The sequence below is a fragment of the Vigna unguiculata genome, chromosome 4, assembly GCF_037176805.1.
Source record: "Vigna unguiculata cultivar grain cowpea cultivar isolate G323 ecotype 2 chromosome 4, ASM3717680v1, whole genome shotgun sequence".
Classification (NCBI taxonomy): Eukaryota; Viridiplantae; Streptophyta; class Magnoliopsida; order Fabales; family Fabaceae; genus Vigna; species Vigna unguiculata.
Window position 1 is genome coordinate 43467470 of NC_140795.1, and position 17076 is coordinate 43484545.

General features: G+C 42.8%; 1 protein-coding gene and 1 pseudogene across 1 annotated transcript; one reads left to right on the plus strand and one right to left on the minus strand.

Moving 5' to 3' along the window:
• The first annotated feature begins 116 nt into the window (after window positions 1-116).
• Window positions 117-4170, plus strand: LOC146887263 (uncharacterized; annotated as a pseudogene).
• Window positions 4171-13498: 9328 nt separating this feature from the next.
• LOC114191311 (uncharacterized) lies at window positions 13499-16837 on the minus strand. Its single transcript, XM_028080481.2, has one exon. It carries the CDS (start codon window positions 16835-16837, stop codon window positions 13499-13501), a length of 3339 nt encoding a protein of 1112 aa, XP_027936282.2.
• Window positions 16838-17076: the final 239 nt, after the last annotated feature.

Consider the following 17076-nt stretch of genomic DNA (forward strand, 5'->3'; position numbering starts at 1 on the left):
ATAACTAAATAGAAATTTTTTTTCGTCACATTAGATGGTATCAGAGCGACGTTTCATGCGAGATCTGTGAAATGTGCTCATTATTTTTTTTTTCTCTCTAACTCATATAATTCCAGATGGCAAACATTAGAAGAAACAATGAATTAACTGAAGCAATGCAAGCTATCCGAGACATGGCTGCTGCTCTAATGAGGAATCAAAGACCTGAAGGAAACCATGAATCACAAGGATTAGCTGAATTTAGGAGAAACAAACCCCCACAATTCTCTGGAGGATATGATCCAGAAAAGGCTGAATTATGGATTAAAGAAATGGAGAAAATATTTCTTGTTATGAACTGTGCTGACAACCAAAAGGTGAATTATGCTGTATTTATGTTAATAGGAGAAGCCGAATATTGGTGGGACGGTACCAGGAGATTACTTGAAGGAGGAAGAATAATTATTACCTGGGATGTATTTAGAACAAGGTTTTTAGAAAAATATTTTCCTAATGATGTGAGGAGAGCAAAAGAAATAGAGTTCATGCAGTTAAAGCAAGGAAGTATGACTGTAGGGGAATATGCTTCCAAGTTTGAAGAATTAGGAAAATACTCTACTTTCTTTTATCACCCAGAGGAAAGGATGAAATGTATAAAATTTGAAAATGGACTTAGAGATGAGTTGAGAAAAGCAGTAGGGATACTAGAAATTGCTGATTTTCCTATGCTTATTCACAAGTGTAGATTTTTGGAAGATTTTGAGAACAATCAAAATATCAGTATTTTGGACCCCAAACAAATAAAAATAAACGCAATGAGGGAAAACCTTACAATCGCCCACAATGGAGGACCCAATCCAACCAATCTTCATCAGGAAATTCTAGTAGACCTGTATATGATCATATCAGATGCTTTAAATGCGGACAAGGTCATCATGCTAAAGATTGTCACCTTAAAGGACCAGTCTGTTTCAAGTGTGGGAAACCTGGTCACATATTCTCTGAGTGTGGACAACAGAAGCCACATTTCAATCCAACTGCAACCAAGACAAGACCTACCACAACAGGAAGAGTGTACACCATGACTGGAGCTGAAGCTGCTAAAAACCATGATCTAATTCAAGGTATGTGTTTTATTAAAGGAAAAACTTTAAATGTACTGTATGACTCAGGTGCAACTCACTCATTCATTTCCAATCATTGTGTTCAACATCTTAATATGTCGACCTCTTTTCTAAAAACTAATTTGGTTGTTTCAACTCCCACAAATGACTCAGTAATAACCAATAGAGTTTGTTTAGACTGTCCACTGTTCATTGAGAATACAAAATTCCTTGTAAATTTAATATGTCTACCTTTATCTCAATTAGATGTAATCTTAGGTATGGACTGGTTATCTTCCAATCAAGTCCTTTTGGATTGTGCTAAGAAATCAGTGATATTTCCAAACTCTGAGAGTCTTCTAAAATCACCTACCAATTCAAAAAGTGAGCCTTTAAGGAATGAAATTCGAGGGTACTTGTTATTATCTTCTATGGAAATAAAAGAGGAAGTTGAGTTGAAAAATATAGCAGTTGTTCAAAATTTTCCTGAAGTCTTTCCCAATGATATTCCTGGTTTACCACCTAACAGAGAAATTGAATTTTCCATAGATCTGATGCCTGGAGTTGGACCAATCTCTATGGCACCATATAGGATGTCACCCTCTGAATTAGCAGAATTGAAGAAACAATTAGAAGAGTTACTTGAAAAACAGTTCATTCGTCCTAGTGTGTCACCTTGGGGAGCCCCTGTTTTGTTAGTTAAAAAGAAAGATGGAAGTTTTAGGTTGTGCGTAGATTACCGTCAATTAAATAAATTCACCATAAAGAATAAATACCCTCTTCCTAGAATAGATGACTTGATGGACCAATTGAGAGGAGCCTCTGTATTTTCTAAGATAGATTTAAGGTCCGGATATCATCAGATTAGAGTAAAAGCAGAAGACATACAAAAAACTGCTTTCAGAACTAGGTATGGTCATTATGAATATCAAGTGATGCCTTTTGGTGTGACCAATGCTCCTGCAATATTCATGGATTACATGAATAGGATCTTTCATCCATTTTTAGATCAATTTGTGGTTGTTTTTATAGATGACATTCTTATTTACTCTAAGACTCTTGAGGAACATGAGGAACACCTTCGAATTGTCTTGCAAATCTTGAAAGAAAAGAAATTGTATGCTAAATTGTCTAAGTGTGAATTCTGGTTAGAGGAAGTAAAATTCTTAGGACATGTGATTTCCAATAACGGAGTGTCAGTAGATCCAACCAAAGTAGAAGCAGTTTTACAATGGGAACCACCAAAAACAGTGACTGAGATTCGCAGTTTTCTCGGTTTGGCAGGATATTATAGGAGATTCATTGAGGGATTTTCTAAAATAGCTTTGCCTTTAACCCAACTCACCAAAAAGGGCCAAGCTTTTGTGTGGACAGAAAAATGTGAAAATAGTTTTCAAGAACTCAAGAAAAGATTAACCACTTCTCCTGTTTTAGCATTACCTGATCCTACTGGACACTTTGTTATATTTTGTGATGCTTCCAAAATGGGATTAGGTTGTGTTCTTATGCAAGATAGAAGGGTAGTGGCATATAGTTCCAGACAACTGAAAACACATGAAAAAAATTACCCAACCCATGATCTAGAACTAGCTGCCATTGTTTTTGCACTTAAGATATGGAGACATTATGTTTATGGTGGAAAGTTTGAAATTTTTAGTGATCATAAGAGTCTAAAATACTTGTTTGATCAAAAAAAATTAAATATGAGACAAAGAAGATGGATGGAATTTCTGAAAGATTATGATTTTGAATTACAGTACCACCCAGGTAAGGCAAATGTAGTGGCAGATGCGTTGAGCAGAAAATCTTTACATGTCTCTTCACTAATGATTCATGAAATGAATTTGTTAGAAAAATTTAGAGACATGAATTTGTCGGTCACCCTAAGCCAGGATAAAATGCAATTAAACTCCATTCAGATCATTAACAATTTACAAAAGCAAATCCATGAGGCACAAGAAAGTGATGAGTTAATTAATAAGAAAAAGAAATTGATAGGTCAAAGGGGTGGGGAGAATTTTGGAATAGATAAAACCGGAACTTTAAGATTTAAGGACAGGATGTGTGTACCCAATAATGAGGAAATTAAGGAAATGATTCTAGAAGAAGCACATAAAAGCAAATTAAGCATACATCCGGGCACAACAAAAATGTACCAAGATCTCAAGAAAATGTTTTGGTGGCCCAAAATGAAAAAGGAAGTGGCGCAATATGTAGCAAAATGTCTAGTTTGTCAAAAAGCTAAAATAGAACACCAAAAGCCAGCGGGAATGCTACAATCCTTAGATATACCTGAATGGAAATGGGATAGTATACCTAGATTCACTTCAAAATTTTGGGGAAGTTTACATCAAGCCTTAGGTACCAAGCTTCACCTTAGCTCAGCTTATCATCCCCAAACTGATGGACACTCCGAACGAACCATTCAATCTTTGGAAGATTTGCTGAGAGCTTGTGTGTTAGAAAATTCTGATAGTTGGGATCGATACCTGCCTTTGATTGAGTTCACCTATAACAACAGTTTCCATTCTAGCATAGGTATGGCACCCTATGAGGCATTATATGGAAGGAAATGTAGAACACCTTTGTGTTGGTTTGAGACCAGTGAAAATTCAGTGTTGGGTCCTGACATGATTCAACATACAACCGAGAAAATCAAAATGATTAGGGAAAAATTGAGAACAACTCAGAGTAGACAAAAAAGTTATGCTGACAAGAAAAGACGACCTCTTGAATTTCAAGAAGGTGATCATGTATTCTTGAAAGTAACACCAACCACTGGAATTGGTAGAGTTATGAAATCAAAGAAACTCACTCCGCGATTTATTGGCCCTTACCAAATTCTTAGAAAAATAGGTCTTGTTGCATATCAAATTTGCTTACCTCCATTCCTTTCCAATCTCCATAATGTCTTTCATGTGTCTCAATTAAGAAAATATATTTCTGATCCAACTCATGTGATAAGACCTGATACAGTACAATTAAAGAATAACCTTACATTTGACGCAATGCCTATACAGATTATGGACAAGAAGATCAAAGAATTGAGAGGCAGACGAATCCCTCTAGTGAAGGTCATGTGGAATGAAGCTAATGCAGATATTACATGGGAATTAGAAGAAAAAATACGAGGAATTTATCCTCATTTATTTTAGTAAATAAAAGCAAAATTTCGAGGACGAAATTTTTATAAGAAGGGAAGAATTGTAACATCCATAAATTTTATAATACAATTTATTAATATCACATTATTTAAAAATGTTTTATTTTATTAGAAATAATGATAGTAATATATATATATATATATATAGAATAATAATAATAATAATTAATAAGTAATACTATAACGATGATAATAAACATTTAAAATGAAAAAAAATATATATATATATATATAAAAGATAAAGAAAAAAAAAATTATATATATATATATATATATATATATATATATTATGAATAATGATATATCTATAATTATAAGTAAATAAAGCAATTATAATTATAGATGATTAATTAACTAATACTATATATATATATATATATATATATATATATATATATATATATATATATATATATATATATATATATATATATATATACTACACGTCTAATAGTAGGCACCAATTATTTTAAAGTTTCTACTGATTATCAAGAATTAACATTCTATATGTATAAAAAACAAATCAGCGATAAGATTGCACAACAACAACTCTTATCTGTTTCTGATGTAGCATTTAATGCAGAAAAAAAAATCAGTAACCAAGAATTCAAAGGCAATCAAACGGGAATAGTAATTACAAACCTAGTTAAAACTAAACTATATGTAATCATTACATTGAGACATATAAATAGGGGTGAGAGGTAAATGGGTGAAAGTGGGAAAGTAGTGAACGTGATAAAGGAAACAGAGAGTGTTAGTGAGGTGAATCAAGGTTATTAGGAAATAGGAGGAGAAAGTGCGACAGAGAAAAAAATAATATATATCATCAAAGCTTCAGTACAACCTTGGTATATTTTCCACAATAATTAAGGTAAGGGAAGGAGATATCTATCATTTTATTTTTACTTTAATTATTTTTTTTTATCTGTTCATAATTATTTTTATCTCTATATTTACCTTAAGTGAGGTGTCCCTAACCTCATTCTAGTTTATATTTAGTTCCCATTCCTATTTATTTATTTATATTCATCTCTAATTGAGTACTGATCCTATTTATATTTACTTCCATTTACTTATTTATATCTCCAGTTATATACTGGTCCCCTTCAATTATTTATATATATTATTTTTCTTTTTAATTATGCATCGATCATGTTTATTTAATTAAATAATTAAATGGTTAATATTGAAATAAATTTTACGATAAATGAAGATTTGATTATTGTAGTTGGAGGTATGACCTTGGGGATTTAAACGAGTTAGTATTACTCAAGATGAGATGTTCTTGAGTTACTTTGTTGGCCATGAGCTCATTTATCCTGACTAGTCACTACAAAATTAATCAATATCTTTATAAAAGTATAATAAAGATCCCGTTTTATGGAATTGGAAGAATTTTCATTTCATTTTATTTTATTATGATATGTTATTTTTTTTTGTGATATTTGTCTCACTTCCCTATTTCTTTTGATTGTGTACGAAAAACAAAATTTTATAACATTATCATAGATGGCTGCTCCGAACACGCCTGATCCCTTCTTCGCCGACATTGTAGCTGTTTTTCCGGGAAATGCATGGCAAACCAATGTAGTGAATAATTCTGTAACATTTCAGGGAACGGGAAACTCTACCATTACTTTTCTCTCTGCTCCGAATGCACCGATTGTCATCGAAGGACAAATCGGAGTTACCTTTTATTTACCCCCAACAATCCAAGTGAATCCTATCCATAACCTTTTCCCTCCACCTGTTTGATAAACCGTATATGAGAGGGAAACTGTAAATAAATAATCCTTCTTCCTCTTCTAGTGTAGGAAATATAAAATGTACTAAACAATGTGGATATAGGAAGTATATAACATTGTAAATATATATATAAATGTGAATATTTTAAATATAATGATATATTAGTGTATAAATTATTGCCTCTAAATTCTTATAAGTATACTGCAATAAATAACTAAATAGAAATTTTTTTTTCGTCACAATTATATACCAAATACATTAGTCAATAAATCTTACGTGTATGAATTATTTTTGAGCTGTTGAATAATATTTATAAAATACATTAATAGTGTGTTTAGATGGATAAGTTAAGAAAATAATTTATTTATTTGATATTTTTTTAAAAATAAAGTTACTTGTTTGATGTAAGAAATTTAAATGTATAATATTTTATTTTATTTTATTCAAATACATTTAAAAATGAAAAATTAATTAAAACCAATTAAATAATATGTAATTAAAATTTTGAATTTGTGAAATATAAGACGGTAAAAAATGCTATAGATGAGAAATAGTTTTTATAATAAATTGTTGATTATTTTATTAATTACAAAATTTTAGTATAAAAAAACAGTTAAATCGAATTCATTTCTTAAAAACAATTTAAGTTGTTTTATTCACTTGTTTGAAGATTAAAATATAAGATTCTTACGACAAGGTTTAGGTGTCTATCTCATTAATTTGTTGAACAATGTACATTCTTTTTTTATTCTTTTTAGAGCTTTTTGGTTTCGGTCTTACGTGTGTGAAGTTTGAAGTTTGAGGTTGCATGTGCCACTCAAAATTATAAATGAATCTTTGTATGATTAGGTTTATTAGGGTATGATTATATCATTAATTTAAGCTTTTCTTATGCAAATATTGTTTCATATGTGATTAGGGATACACAAGTGTAGAAGAGATTTTGTGATCATACTTAGTTAAGAGAAGTAAGATATTTAATTAGAATGCATTGTTGAATGAAATTGTTGGTGATTTTTTTTATTTAGAGTGACTGAATTTTATATATGATGTGATTTTGCTTATTTAATAGATGTGAATTGGTGAAATGGTTAAATCGGTGATTGAGGAAAAAATTATATGTTTTTGGGATTTGAAGAGAAGTTTGTTTTAAGGACATGTGAATATGGTTTAATTGGTTTGAACTTGTATAACCTTATTTGACTCGTGAGAAGGAAGAAAAATACTTGTTAAGGCCAATGGAACAACTTCATATATCTGATATGAATTATGAATTATGAATTATGCAGATTCACTAGGCTAGTGTCTCGCTCACTGAACAAACGCATAATTCGTGAATTCAGTGAGGGAAGGGAGGACTCACTCGTTGGACGAGTGATCCTCTTGTTAAGGGAGAATATTTGAATGAAAGTCAAAAAAAACAAAGACATTTCACTTACTGGGCTTGATAAAACTCAATGGAAATTTTTTGTGAAAATTATTCCTAGAGGTTTTATTCGTTGAGCAAGCACAATCCTCTCTAGGTGAATTTATAGAGATTTTTCTACCAATATCCACTTGCTGGGCGAACCACAGTATCGCTCAGCGAGAAAGGTGTTTTTCAAAATGAAATGATTATGTTGGTTTTGGAAAATATTGATGAGTGGAAATGTTCTACAATTTAAAAAGTGGAATTACTTTCAAGGAAGAAAGTCTTTTAATCTTTTGTATTAATGTGTATTAAATGAGGATTCAACTAAGAGATTATATAGACTTTACTAAATTAATAAAGGAAGATATAATCATTAACAATGCTGAAACTCTTTATAATCATGAAGTCCATATTCAAGATCAAAGGAAAAACCAATATCCAATACAAGGCTTATGAAGGTCTATGACAAAAGCAAGAACTAAATTGGTTAATGTTTCGGGGTAGGGACCAAGAGCCTACTAAAAGAACCTCTTCACTTCGCGTTACCTTTCTCCTCTCCAGAAACTTCAGCGAAATCCACTCCTTAGCTCGATCGGTTGGGATGATGATCGGGGTACCTGTCTAAAGTACTCCGATGCTTAAGTCAGAAAGGGCCGGTCGGTGTATCAGAATATCAGCTGTAATAAATGCGAAATTAAGATCCTCACCAACCTACCTTTGGGCCCTATTTATAGCCTTCGACATGGGCCTGTAATTAGGGTTTCTTAATCACGGCCCAATGACCCCCTAATGAAGATTATTGACTCGTTTAACCGATAATTATTGGCTTTAGTTATTTAACCGTGCGACCGATGGCTGCTTGGCTGGGTTTATGACGTTATGTTTTCAACAGACTAACAATCTGTGTTTTACCGATCAGCCGACAGGTGCTTTTATAAGGTCCATCGCTGCTGTTTTACCGACGAACCGATGGGCCCTCGAGGTTAGAGGGTCCATCGCTGTTGTTGTACCGATGAACCGACGGGCCCTCCAGGCTAGGAGGTCCATCGCTGCTTCTTTACCGGCGGACCGATGGATATGAATATGGTTAAGTCATGACTTATATGTTCAACCGTTTGACCGATGGTCTTGTATTTTATCCGTTTGACCGATGGTCTTATACTTTAACGATGCTACATGGCTGTTCGTTTAACCGTAAGACCGGTGGGCCTCTTAGGATTATCTTGGGCCGACTGACCGATGGGACATACAGTACACAAGCCCCCCCAGCCTTGAGCGATGGAAATGAAGCGAGGAGGTTTTACCGAGATCGTGGTGCCGATTGACTGCCGGCGTTTCTCAACGGTTATGTTGCCTCGTGGATCGTGCCTGACAGTTATGATTTGAAGCGTCGCGAAGTATGGACCGTCGATCTGAATGTGATCGTAGGGTTCTGGAGTTGCCACGTGTCACATGGTCCCCCCTATAAATAGGTTTGTGTGGCTGTCGTTATTTTCACGTTTTCCTTTCTCTTTCTAGCCGATTCTCCGATCGTCTTCTCTTGCTTGCAGGTAAAAAATGTCTTCCAGCGCATCAGGTTCAGATGGTCTGTCGGGTGGAGCGGTCAGGTGGTCTGGGGGCGTCGGGTCAGTTTCCGCCCTGTTTGATTCGTCTGAGTCGGGAACTTCGCTCGGGGGAGTGTCGAGCGCGACAGGTTCCCCAATTCTCCTAAGTGGCAGCTCTGAAGCCGAGCCACCGGTCGTTGAGGCGGAAGAGCCGGTCGCTATTTCTGACGAGAGCGGGGACGTCATAGGCATCGATGTTCGCGACGAGGGGGACGAAGCCGATCTGCCAGAGATATCAGGGTATGACTGGGCCCCCTATGAGCCGCGCACACTCGCGACAAGGTTTCGATGGGGCAACGACCTGGGGGATCTGGTCGAGCGGACCAGGATTTTCAGCGAGGAAGTAGAGGATGGGCTCCTCCGAGTCAAAATATGTGCCGGCAACGAGAGAGTGTGCCACGGGAAGGGCGAGGCGAAGCTAGATTTCTTCTATGTGTACGCCTGCCTTTTCCATGATTTGGGTTTGACTGTGCCGTTTGCCGATTGGCAGATGGCAGTCCTCCGCCAGATCCAGTACGCGCCGACGAAGATATACCCGAACGCGTGGGCGTCTATGCAAGCGTTCGACGTTCTATGCCGGGCGGCCGGCCTGACTCCCACCATGCCTTTGTTCCTTCATTTCTATAAGACTCGATCGACGGTGTCTAAGGGTTGGGTTTCGTTCCTCGGGGCGAACAAGAGTTTGCTCACCCTCTATCTCGCCTCCTACAAGGGTTTCAAGACCGGATTTTTTAAGGTTGCGATTCCTGGCAAGGGGAGGAGATATATTTTCGACAAGCAGAATCGTCCTAAATTTCCGCTGTACTGGACGGCATTCCCCCCTCCTACTGATGCTTGGGCTGAAGAGCGGTTGACCCCGGCCGAGCGGGCTGACCTGGCCGTCCTCAAGACCCTGCCCGACAAGATCCCCCCGCGGCCGCTGATCCAATGCCTCCGCTCCCCGGACTTACCGAGGGCGGTTTATGGTTAGTTGTTCTGATATTACCGATCGTTAAATTGATCGCAGTTAACTTATTTACTTTGCTGTTTTGCAGATATAATGGCTCGGACGACCGCTCCTAACGCCGAGTTTCTGGCTCGCGCAAAGACTCGACGACGGGGAGAGGACACCGCTGAGGAGGTGGTGCCGCTTCAGACCGTCCCTGCAGCCCCTTCGACCGGTCGAGTTCCAGCTGCCACTGCTCCGACCGGGGCTTCGGGTGCCGTCTCACGGCCTCGTTTCATTGTGAAGCCTCCCGGCTCTGGCGCTGCTGCTGCTGCGGACAAAGGCAAAAAATCAAAGAAGGACGACTCCCCTACCGGTCGGTCTTCTAAGAAACAGAAAAAAGGGGAGACGTCTGGTTCCCTCGCTGGCGCTTTCCTCGGCGGTGATGTCCGCCTTGACGAAGAGGTCTCCCTTCAGCTGGGACCTCGAGTGACGGACGCTCTGAAGGATGTGTCCGAAGAGGAAGCCATTAGAACCGCCGGGGAGCTTGCCCTTAGGCTTGCTGCCTTATATACCAAGTTTCCTCGCCCCGACCGGAGCAGGATAGAGAACTTGGAGAAGGAGCTCGCGGCGGCCAAGACTGAGCTCAACGAGGTGAAGGCATTGGCGGCCGACCTAAAGACGCAGTTCGACCGGCTGAACGACATTAAGGCTGAGCATGCCAAGTGTGCTGGACTACTGAAGGCTGCCGACGATCGAGCAAAGGCGGAGCAAGCAAAGGTAGGTGAAGCCGCTGAAGAATTACGCAAGCTCCAGCGACGCTTCGACGATCTGACTCTGGAGCATATGGCCGCCGCCGGTTCAGCTTCAGATTGGCAGAAGAAGGCAAAGGACTTAGAGGCCGAGCTGGGAGTGGCCGACGAGCAGGTATTTGCTCAATATGAGGCGGGATTCCAAAGTGCCGTCGATCTGGCGGTCTTTTATTATAACTGCTCTCCCGACCGGTTCGACGTGCATATGGGGGTGGTTGACGGGAAGGTTGAGAGGGTGTTTGACCGACTGGACGAGGTCAATGACCCACCTGTATAAGATTATTTTTATTTTTACTTGTACATTTTGATATAACCGATCGAACCCGATCGACCATTCGATTGATCGCGTTCGCTCGGTTATTAGGTTATTTTTTGACAAACTTATGTAAATTTTTAGCTCCCTCTTTGTTTCATCTGCTAGTTCTTTCCTGCTTTCGTTCGTTTATTGCTTCACGTTGGCGACCGGCCGTACTTTTGTTGTTTCCCAGCGTTGGCGATCGGCCGTGTAATTGTTTAACTTGTTAATTCTGTTTGGTTGCGCTTAGTATTGAACTGACCGGACGACCGGCGCGCAAACTTTAAACTCTTGTTATCTTGATTATCTGTTCTGTACGGTTGACCTTTGCGCGTTCAATTTGTTTTTTAGATCGTTGGTGTTATACCCCGATCGACCAAGACAGCTCGTGTCACTCGTTTACCCGTAGGGTAATTAGATCGCTAGGATCGGTGCTGACAGAGCGGGACTTCCTCTTGGAAGTCCCTGTCTCGATCGGTCAGGCTTTGCCTGGGTCCCGTAGGGAGCCCCGTCGGTCAGATTGTTAGATGGAGTTGCATGAAACGCTCATTTTATTCATAGTTAACTGTAATACATTTTGAGGTGTGACGCGTTCCATGTGTTGGGTATTTCTTTGCCGCTCAAGTGCTCCAGCTGATAGGCTCCGTTCTGCAGGCTCTCGGTCACGCGGAACGGGCCCTCCCAGTTTGGTGCTAACTTTCCCTGTGTTGACTTTTTTCGCGCGTCATTGGTTTTTCTCCAAACTAAATCTCCTCTGACGAAGCTTCTTGGTTTGACCTTTGCGTTATACCTTCTTGCCACCATTCTCTTGCACGCTTCGGCTCGCACGGCTGCTCGTTCTCTTCGCTCGGTCGTCCAGTCTAATTCCTCGCGCAGTCGTCCACAATTCACCTCGAGATCTTGCATCTCCCGCCGAAGAGTCGGCTCCCCTACCTCGACTGGCAGCATGGCGTCTGTTCCATACGTCAGGTTGAAGGGAGATTCCCCGGTCGTCCCATGCGGCGTGCATCGATAGGCCCAAAGGACTTGTGGCAGCTCGTCAACCCATGCTCCTTTGGCTTCTCCCAACCTTTTCTTCAACTCAGCCACTATAACCTTGTTCATGGCCTCAGCCTGGCCATTGGTTTGGGGATGCTCGACCGAGCTGGTAACGTGTCTTATTCCTACCTGCTTATAGAAGTCCCTCAGTTTTTTGTCGATGAACTGACGGCCGTTGTCGGTGATGATCGTGTGAGGGAGGCCGAAACGGCATATGATGTTGCGCCAGACGAAGGAGTGAACTTGCCGAGCGGTTATGTTAGCCAATGCCTCTGCTTCTACCCACTTCGTGAAATAGTCCACTGCCACAAGTATGAATTTCTTCTGCGCTCGGCCAACCGGGAAAGGTCCGACGATATCCATGCCCCATTGAGCGAACGGCCATGGAGCTGTTAAGCTGTGTAACTCGGTCGGAGCCTTCTTCACATCATTTCCATGGGCTTGGCATCCTTCACACTTGCGTATCATGGATTCACAGTCTTGTTCCATGGTCGGCCAAAAATATCCCGCTCGGAGTATTCTCGCTTTCATCGTCCTCCGACCGGTGTGCATTCCACAAATGTCGTTATGGACCTCATTCATGACGTACTCCGCTTCGTCTGCTGATAAGCACTTGAGGAGCGGCGCTGTGAAGCCTCTCTTATATAGATCTTCTCCAATGATCACGAACCGGAGTGCTCGTCTTCTCTCAGTCGGTCTGGTCTCTTCGCCGGCCTCGCATCTCTTTAGAAGTTCTCGCACCTCCCCAATCCAGTCGGCCGATCGATCCGTCGCAGCACATTCTCCCGCTGACGGTCTCGTCAAGGTTTGCCTGATAATTGTCTTCAACTGGCCCTTCTCTTTTCCTTCTGCTAGCTTAGATAGCCTGTCGGCTCTGGCGTTTTCCGCTCGGGGGATGTGATGGATGGTCACCTCTTCGAATTCTTTCATGGCTTCAACAACCTTGTGATAGTACTGGAGTAATAAATCATCCTTAACCTGATATTCACCCTGCACCTGTCCGACCACAAGCTTCGAATCAGTGTTACACTTCAACTTCATCGCGCCCAAGTCTTTTGCTAGTCTTAACCCGGCAATCAGCGCTTCATACTCCGCCTGGTTATTTGAGGCTTTAAACTTGAACTGCAAGGAGTGCTCCACCGTGAAGTCGTTCGGTCCTTCAATGACGATTCCTGCTCCAGCATTTCGTTTGTCCGACGACCCATCGACGAAGAGAATCCACGTTTGCTCTGACGAAGGGATCGGTCCGTGGAGTTCGGCTGCAAAGTCGGCCAAATGCTGCCCTTTGACAGATCCTCTAGGTTCGTACTTGAGACCGAACTCGGATAATTCAACTGACCAGGCGATCATTCTACCAGCTAAGTCGGGCTTCTGGAGTATCTTGGCTATGGGATGATCGGTTCGGACGATCACCTGATGACTCTAGAAGTACTGGCGCAACCGACGTGCGGCCGTTAATAGCGCCAAGGCTATCTTCTCTATCAGCTGATACCTCGTTTCTGCACTTTGTAGAACTCGGCTGATGAAATAAACAGGTCGCTGCTCCGGGACTTCTTGTATTACGGTCGCACTGATCGTGTCGTCTAATACCGACAGGTATAACTGCAGAGGCAGTCCTTCCACCGGTCGGCTCATTATTGGTGGACTGCTGATAATCTCCTTTATATGCTGAAATGCCGCCTCGCACCGATCATCCCACTTCTCAGTAGTCTGTTTCTTCATGATCTTCAGGATCGGCCTAACCTTCTCCGTCATCCTGGGTAGAAAACGTGCCAGAGAAGTCAGCCGCCCCATCAACCGCTGAACCTCCTTCAAGTTTTTAGGACTTCTCATCTCAACGATAGCAGCGCACGTGTCTGGATTTGCCTCTATGCCTCGGGCAGTCAGCATGAAGCCTAGAAATTTCCCTACCGGCACCCCAAAGACACACTTCTCTGGGTTGAGACGCATATTATATTTGCGCACCTGGTGGAAGACCTCGCCGAGGTCGCGTACGTGGTCCTCGACAGTCTGCGACTTCACGACCATGTCGTCCACATACACCTCCATGGACCGACCGATCTGCCCGCGGAAGACCCGATCCATCAGCCTCTGATAGGTAGCCCCCGCGTTCTTCAGACCGAACGGCATGACCTCGTAGCAGAAGTTTGATCGATCTGTTATGAACGCCGTTTTGGATCTGTCTGGGCCATACATGGGAATCTGGTTGTACCCAGAGTACGCATCCAGGAAGCTCAAATAATTGTGCCCAGAGGCTCCATCCACCAGCCGATCGATGCTGGGCAACGGGTATGCGTCCTTCGGGCAGGCTTTATTGAGGTCGGTGAAGTCCGTGCACATCCTCCACTTCCCGCTCGTTTTCTTCACCATGACCACGTTCGCCAACCATGTAGTATACTTAATCTCCCTGATGAATCCAGCCCCTTCTAGCTTTCTCACTTCTTCCTCGATCGCCTTCCTTCTCTCTTCTCCCATCTTTCTTTTCTTCTGAGCGACCGGGCGAGCTTCCCGGAAGATGGCTAATTTGTGGGACATCACATCCGGATGGACGCCTGGCATATCGGCGCTCGACCATGCAAACAGATCTTTGTTTTCTAGGATCACCGCGCCGAGGAGTTCTTCCTCTTCCGCGCTCAGGACTCCCCCGATCTTCGTGAGCTGTCCAGGTTGGCTTCCGATCAGGATCTCCTTGGTTTCTCCTTCTGGTTGCAGCCGATCCTCTGTATTCGTCCGGGGGTCTAGGTCTGTCATCGCTACCTCTGATCGGTGTTGTTTACGCGGACGACTGTGAGGCCTGATCCTCAATCCTGCAGCATAGCACTGCCTGGCGACTTGTTGATCTGCATGTACCGTGCATATTGTCCCCTTGTCCGACGGGAACTTCATGGCCAGGTGAAGGGTAGACACGATCGCTCTGAAAGCGTTCAAACAGGGTCTCCCTAGCAATACATTGTACGAAGTGTTAGCTTCAACCAAAAGGAATCTAACCCTTACCTCTCGGCCGTTCTTCCTCGAGCCGATCCTCGTACGAAGATCCACATATCCCCTCGTGTCCACCCGTTCGCCCCAGAAACCTACTATCTGCTCATTGTATGGTACGATCAGGTCCTCGGAGAGGTTCATCCTCTGGAAAGTCTTCCAGTATAGGATGTTGACAGAGCTTCCCTGATCGACCAACACCTTCCCGATCCCATACTCGGCCACCTCTATCGAGATGACCATCGGGTCATCATGATCAGGATCGGGCGCCTTGAAGTCGTCGTCCGTGAATATGATGGGAGGCATCGAGCGGATCTTCTTCTCGACCAGATGAACCGACTTCAACGCCCGAACGTGCCTTTTTCGAGCTGCGGAGCTTGACCCTCCTCCGGCGAACCCTCCGGAGATGGTATTGATATAACCCCTCAGGGGTCTCTCATGGCTACGACTGCGGCTCCTTCTTGGACTCCGATGTGACCGGGATGGTCCTCTCTTTCGTTTCTCGCGCTCGGGCTCTCTTTTCTTCTTCGATCGGGCCGGGGGGACCCTTCTCATCGGGCTTCGGTTCCTCACCGGACTCCGCGGGGGACGATCTTGCCGAATGTATTTCTTCAAGTGTCCCTGCCGAATGAGCTTTTCTATTTTGTCGCGGAGCGTGTGGCACTCTTCGGTGGTATGCCCGATAGTCCGATGGTACTGGCAATGTTTACTCCCGTCGGCATCGGGTGGCGGAGGCTTCTTCCTAATCGCTGGGAGCGAATCGGCGCTGAAGGCCTCTTGCAGGATCCTGGCTCGGGGAACAGCCAGAGGAGTGTAGGTTGTGAACTTTGGTGGCTTCCTTTCGGTGGGTCGGGCTACAGGTTTGCTCGGTCTAGGAGCGATCGGCTTTGGGAGCGCAGCATCCTCCTTCTCCCTCTTCTTCACCCTAAACTCCTGCATATCTTCCATCTGTATGAATTTGGCTGCGCGTTCCCTCATCTCCTCCATCGTCTGCAGCTTCTTACGGCTTATCTTGTCCGCAAAAACTCCCGGCTGGAGTCCGTAAGAGAAGTGATGTCGCGCAATCTCGTCACTGAGACCTTTTATCTTGACCGACATTCGGTTATACCGATCAAGGTAACTCCTCAGTGATTCCCCATCCTCTTGTCGGATGTTCACCAGATTGTCGACCGTCAGAATGGCCGGTTTCAGGGGCGCGAACTGTGTGCTGAACCTTGCCTTCAAAGTGGCAAACGAGTCAATACAATCGGTCGGTAACTCGGAGAACCACTCCAATGCCTCCCCAGTCAACGAAGTTGAGAAGACTCGGCACCAGATGGGATCGCTGACGGCGTGAAACATCATCTGATGCATGAAGACCCGCATGTGATTGTCTGGGTCGGTCGTGCCGTCGTACTTGTCAAAAGTCGGCATTTTCCACTTCTCCGATAGCGGCGTCTCCAAAATATACGAAGTAAAGGGGGAAGATCCCGACGCGGGGATCGGTTGGCGCGATGGGCGACCCTCGTCGTTTGCCCCTGAGCTCTCCGCCACCGTGCGTGACGGATTTCCCCTTGAAGCCTGCGTCTTCTCAATCCGAGCTGGATGTGATTGTTCATGCCCTGTAGGGGGGAGGCGGCTCTCTACCCGTTCGGCGTCCCTGTGCTGCTGTACACGACTTAACCTGTTTGGGTCGGGTACGATAGGCGTCGACGGGATTCCCTCTTCCTTCTGCCTTAAGATGGCATTCTCCTCTCGTAAGATCTGCATCTGCGCTTCATAATTCCTCTGCATCTCGTCCATCCCTGCTGCATCATTCTTATCAGTTCTCTAGTGTCCGCTTGATCATCAGGCACTCTTCCTCCGTCCATGTTGCTGTTTCGGTTCCTCGTGGTCACCATATGGGTATATTCTCAAAGAAGACTGCTCGGCCCCACGGTGGGCGCCAAAATATTTCGGGGTAGGGACCAAGAGCCTACTAAAAGAACCTCTTCACTTCGCGTTACCTTTCTCCTCTCCAGAAACTTCAGCGAAATCCACTC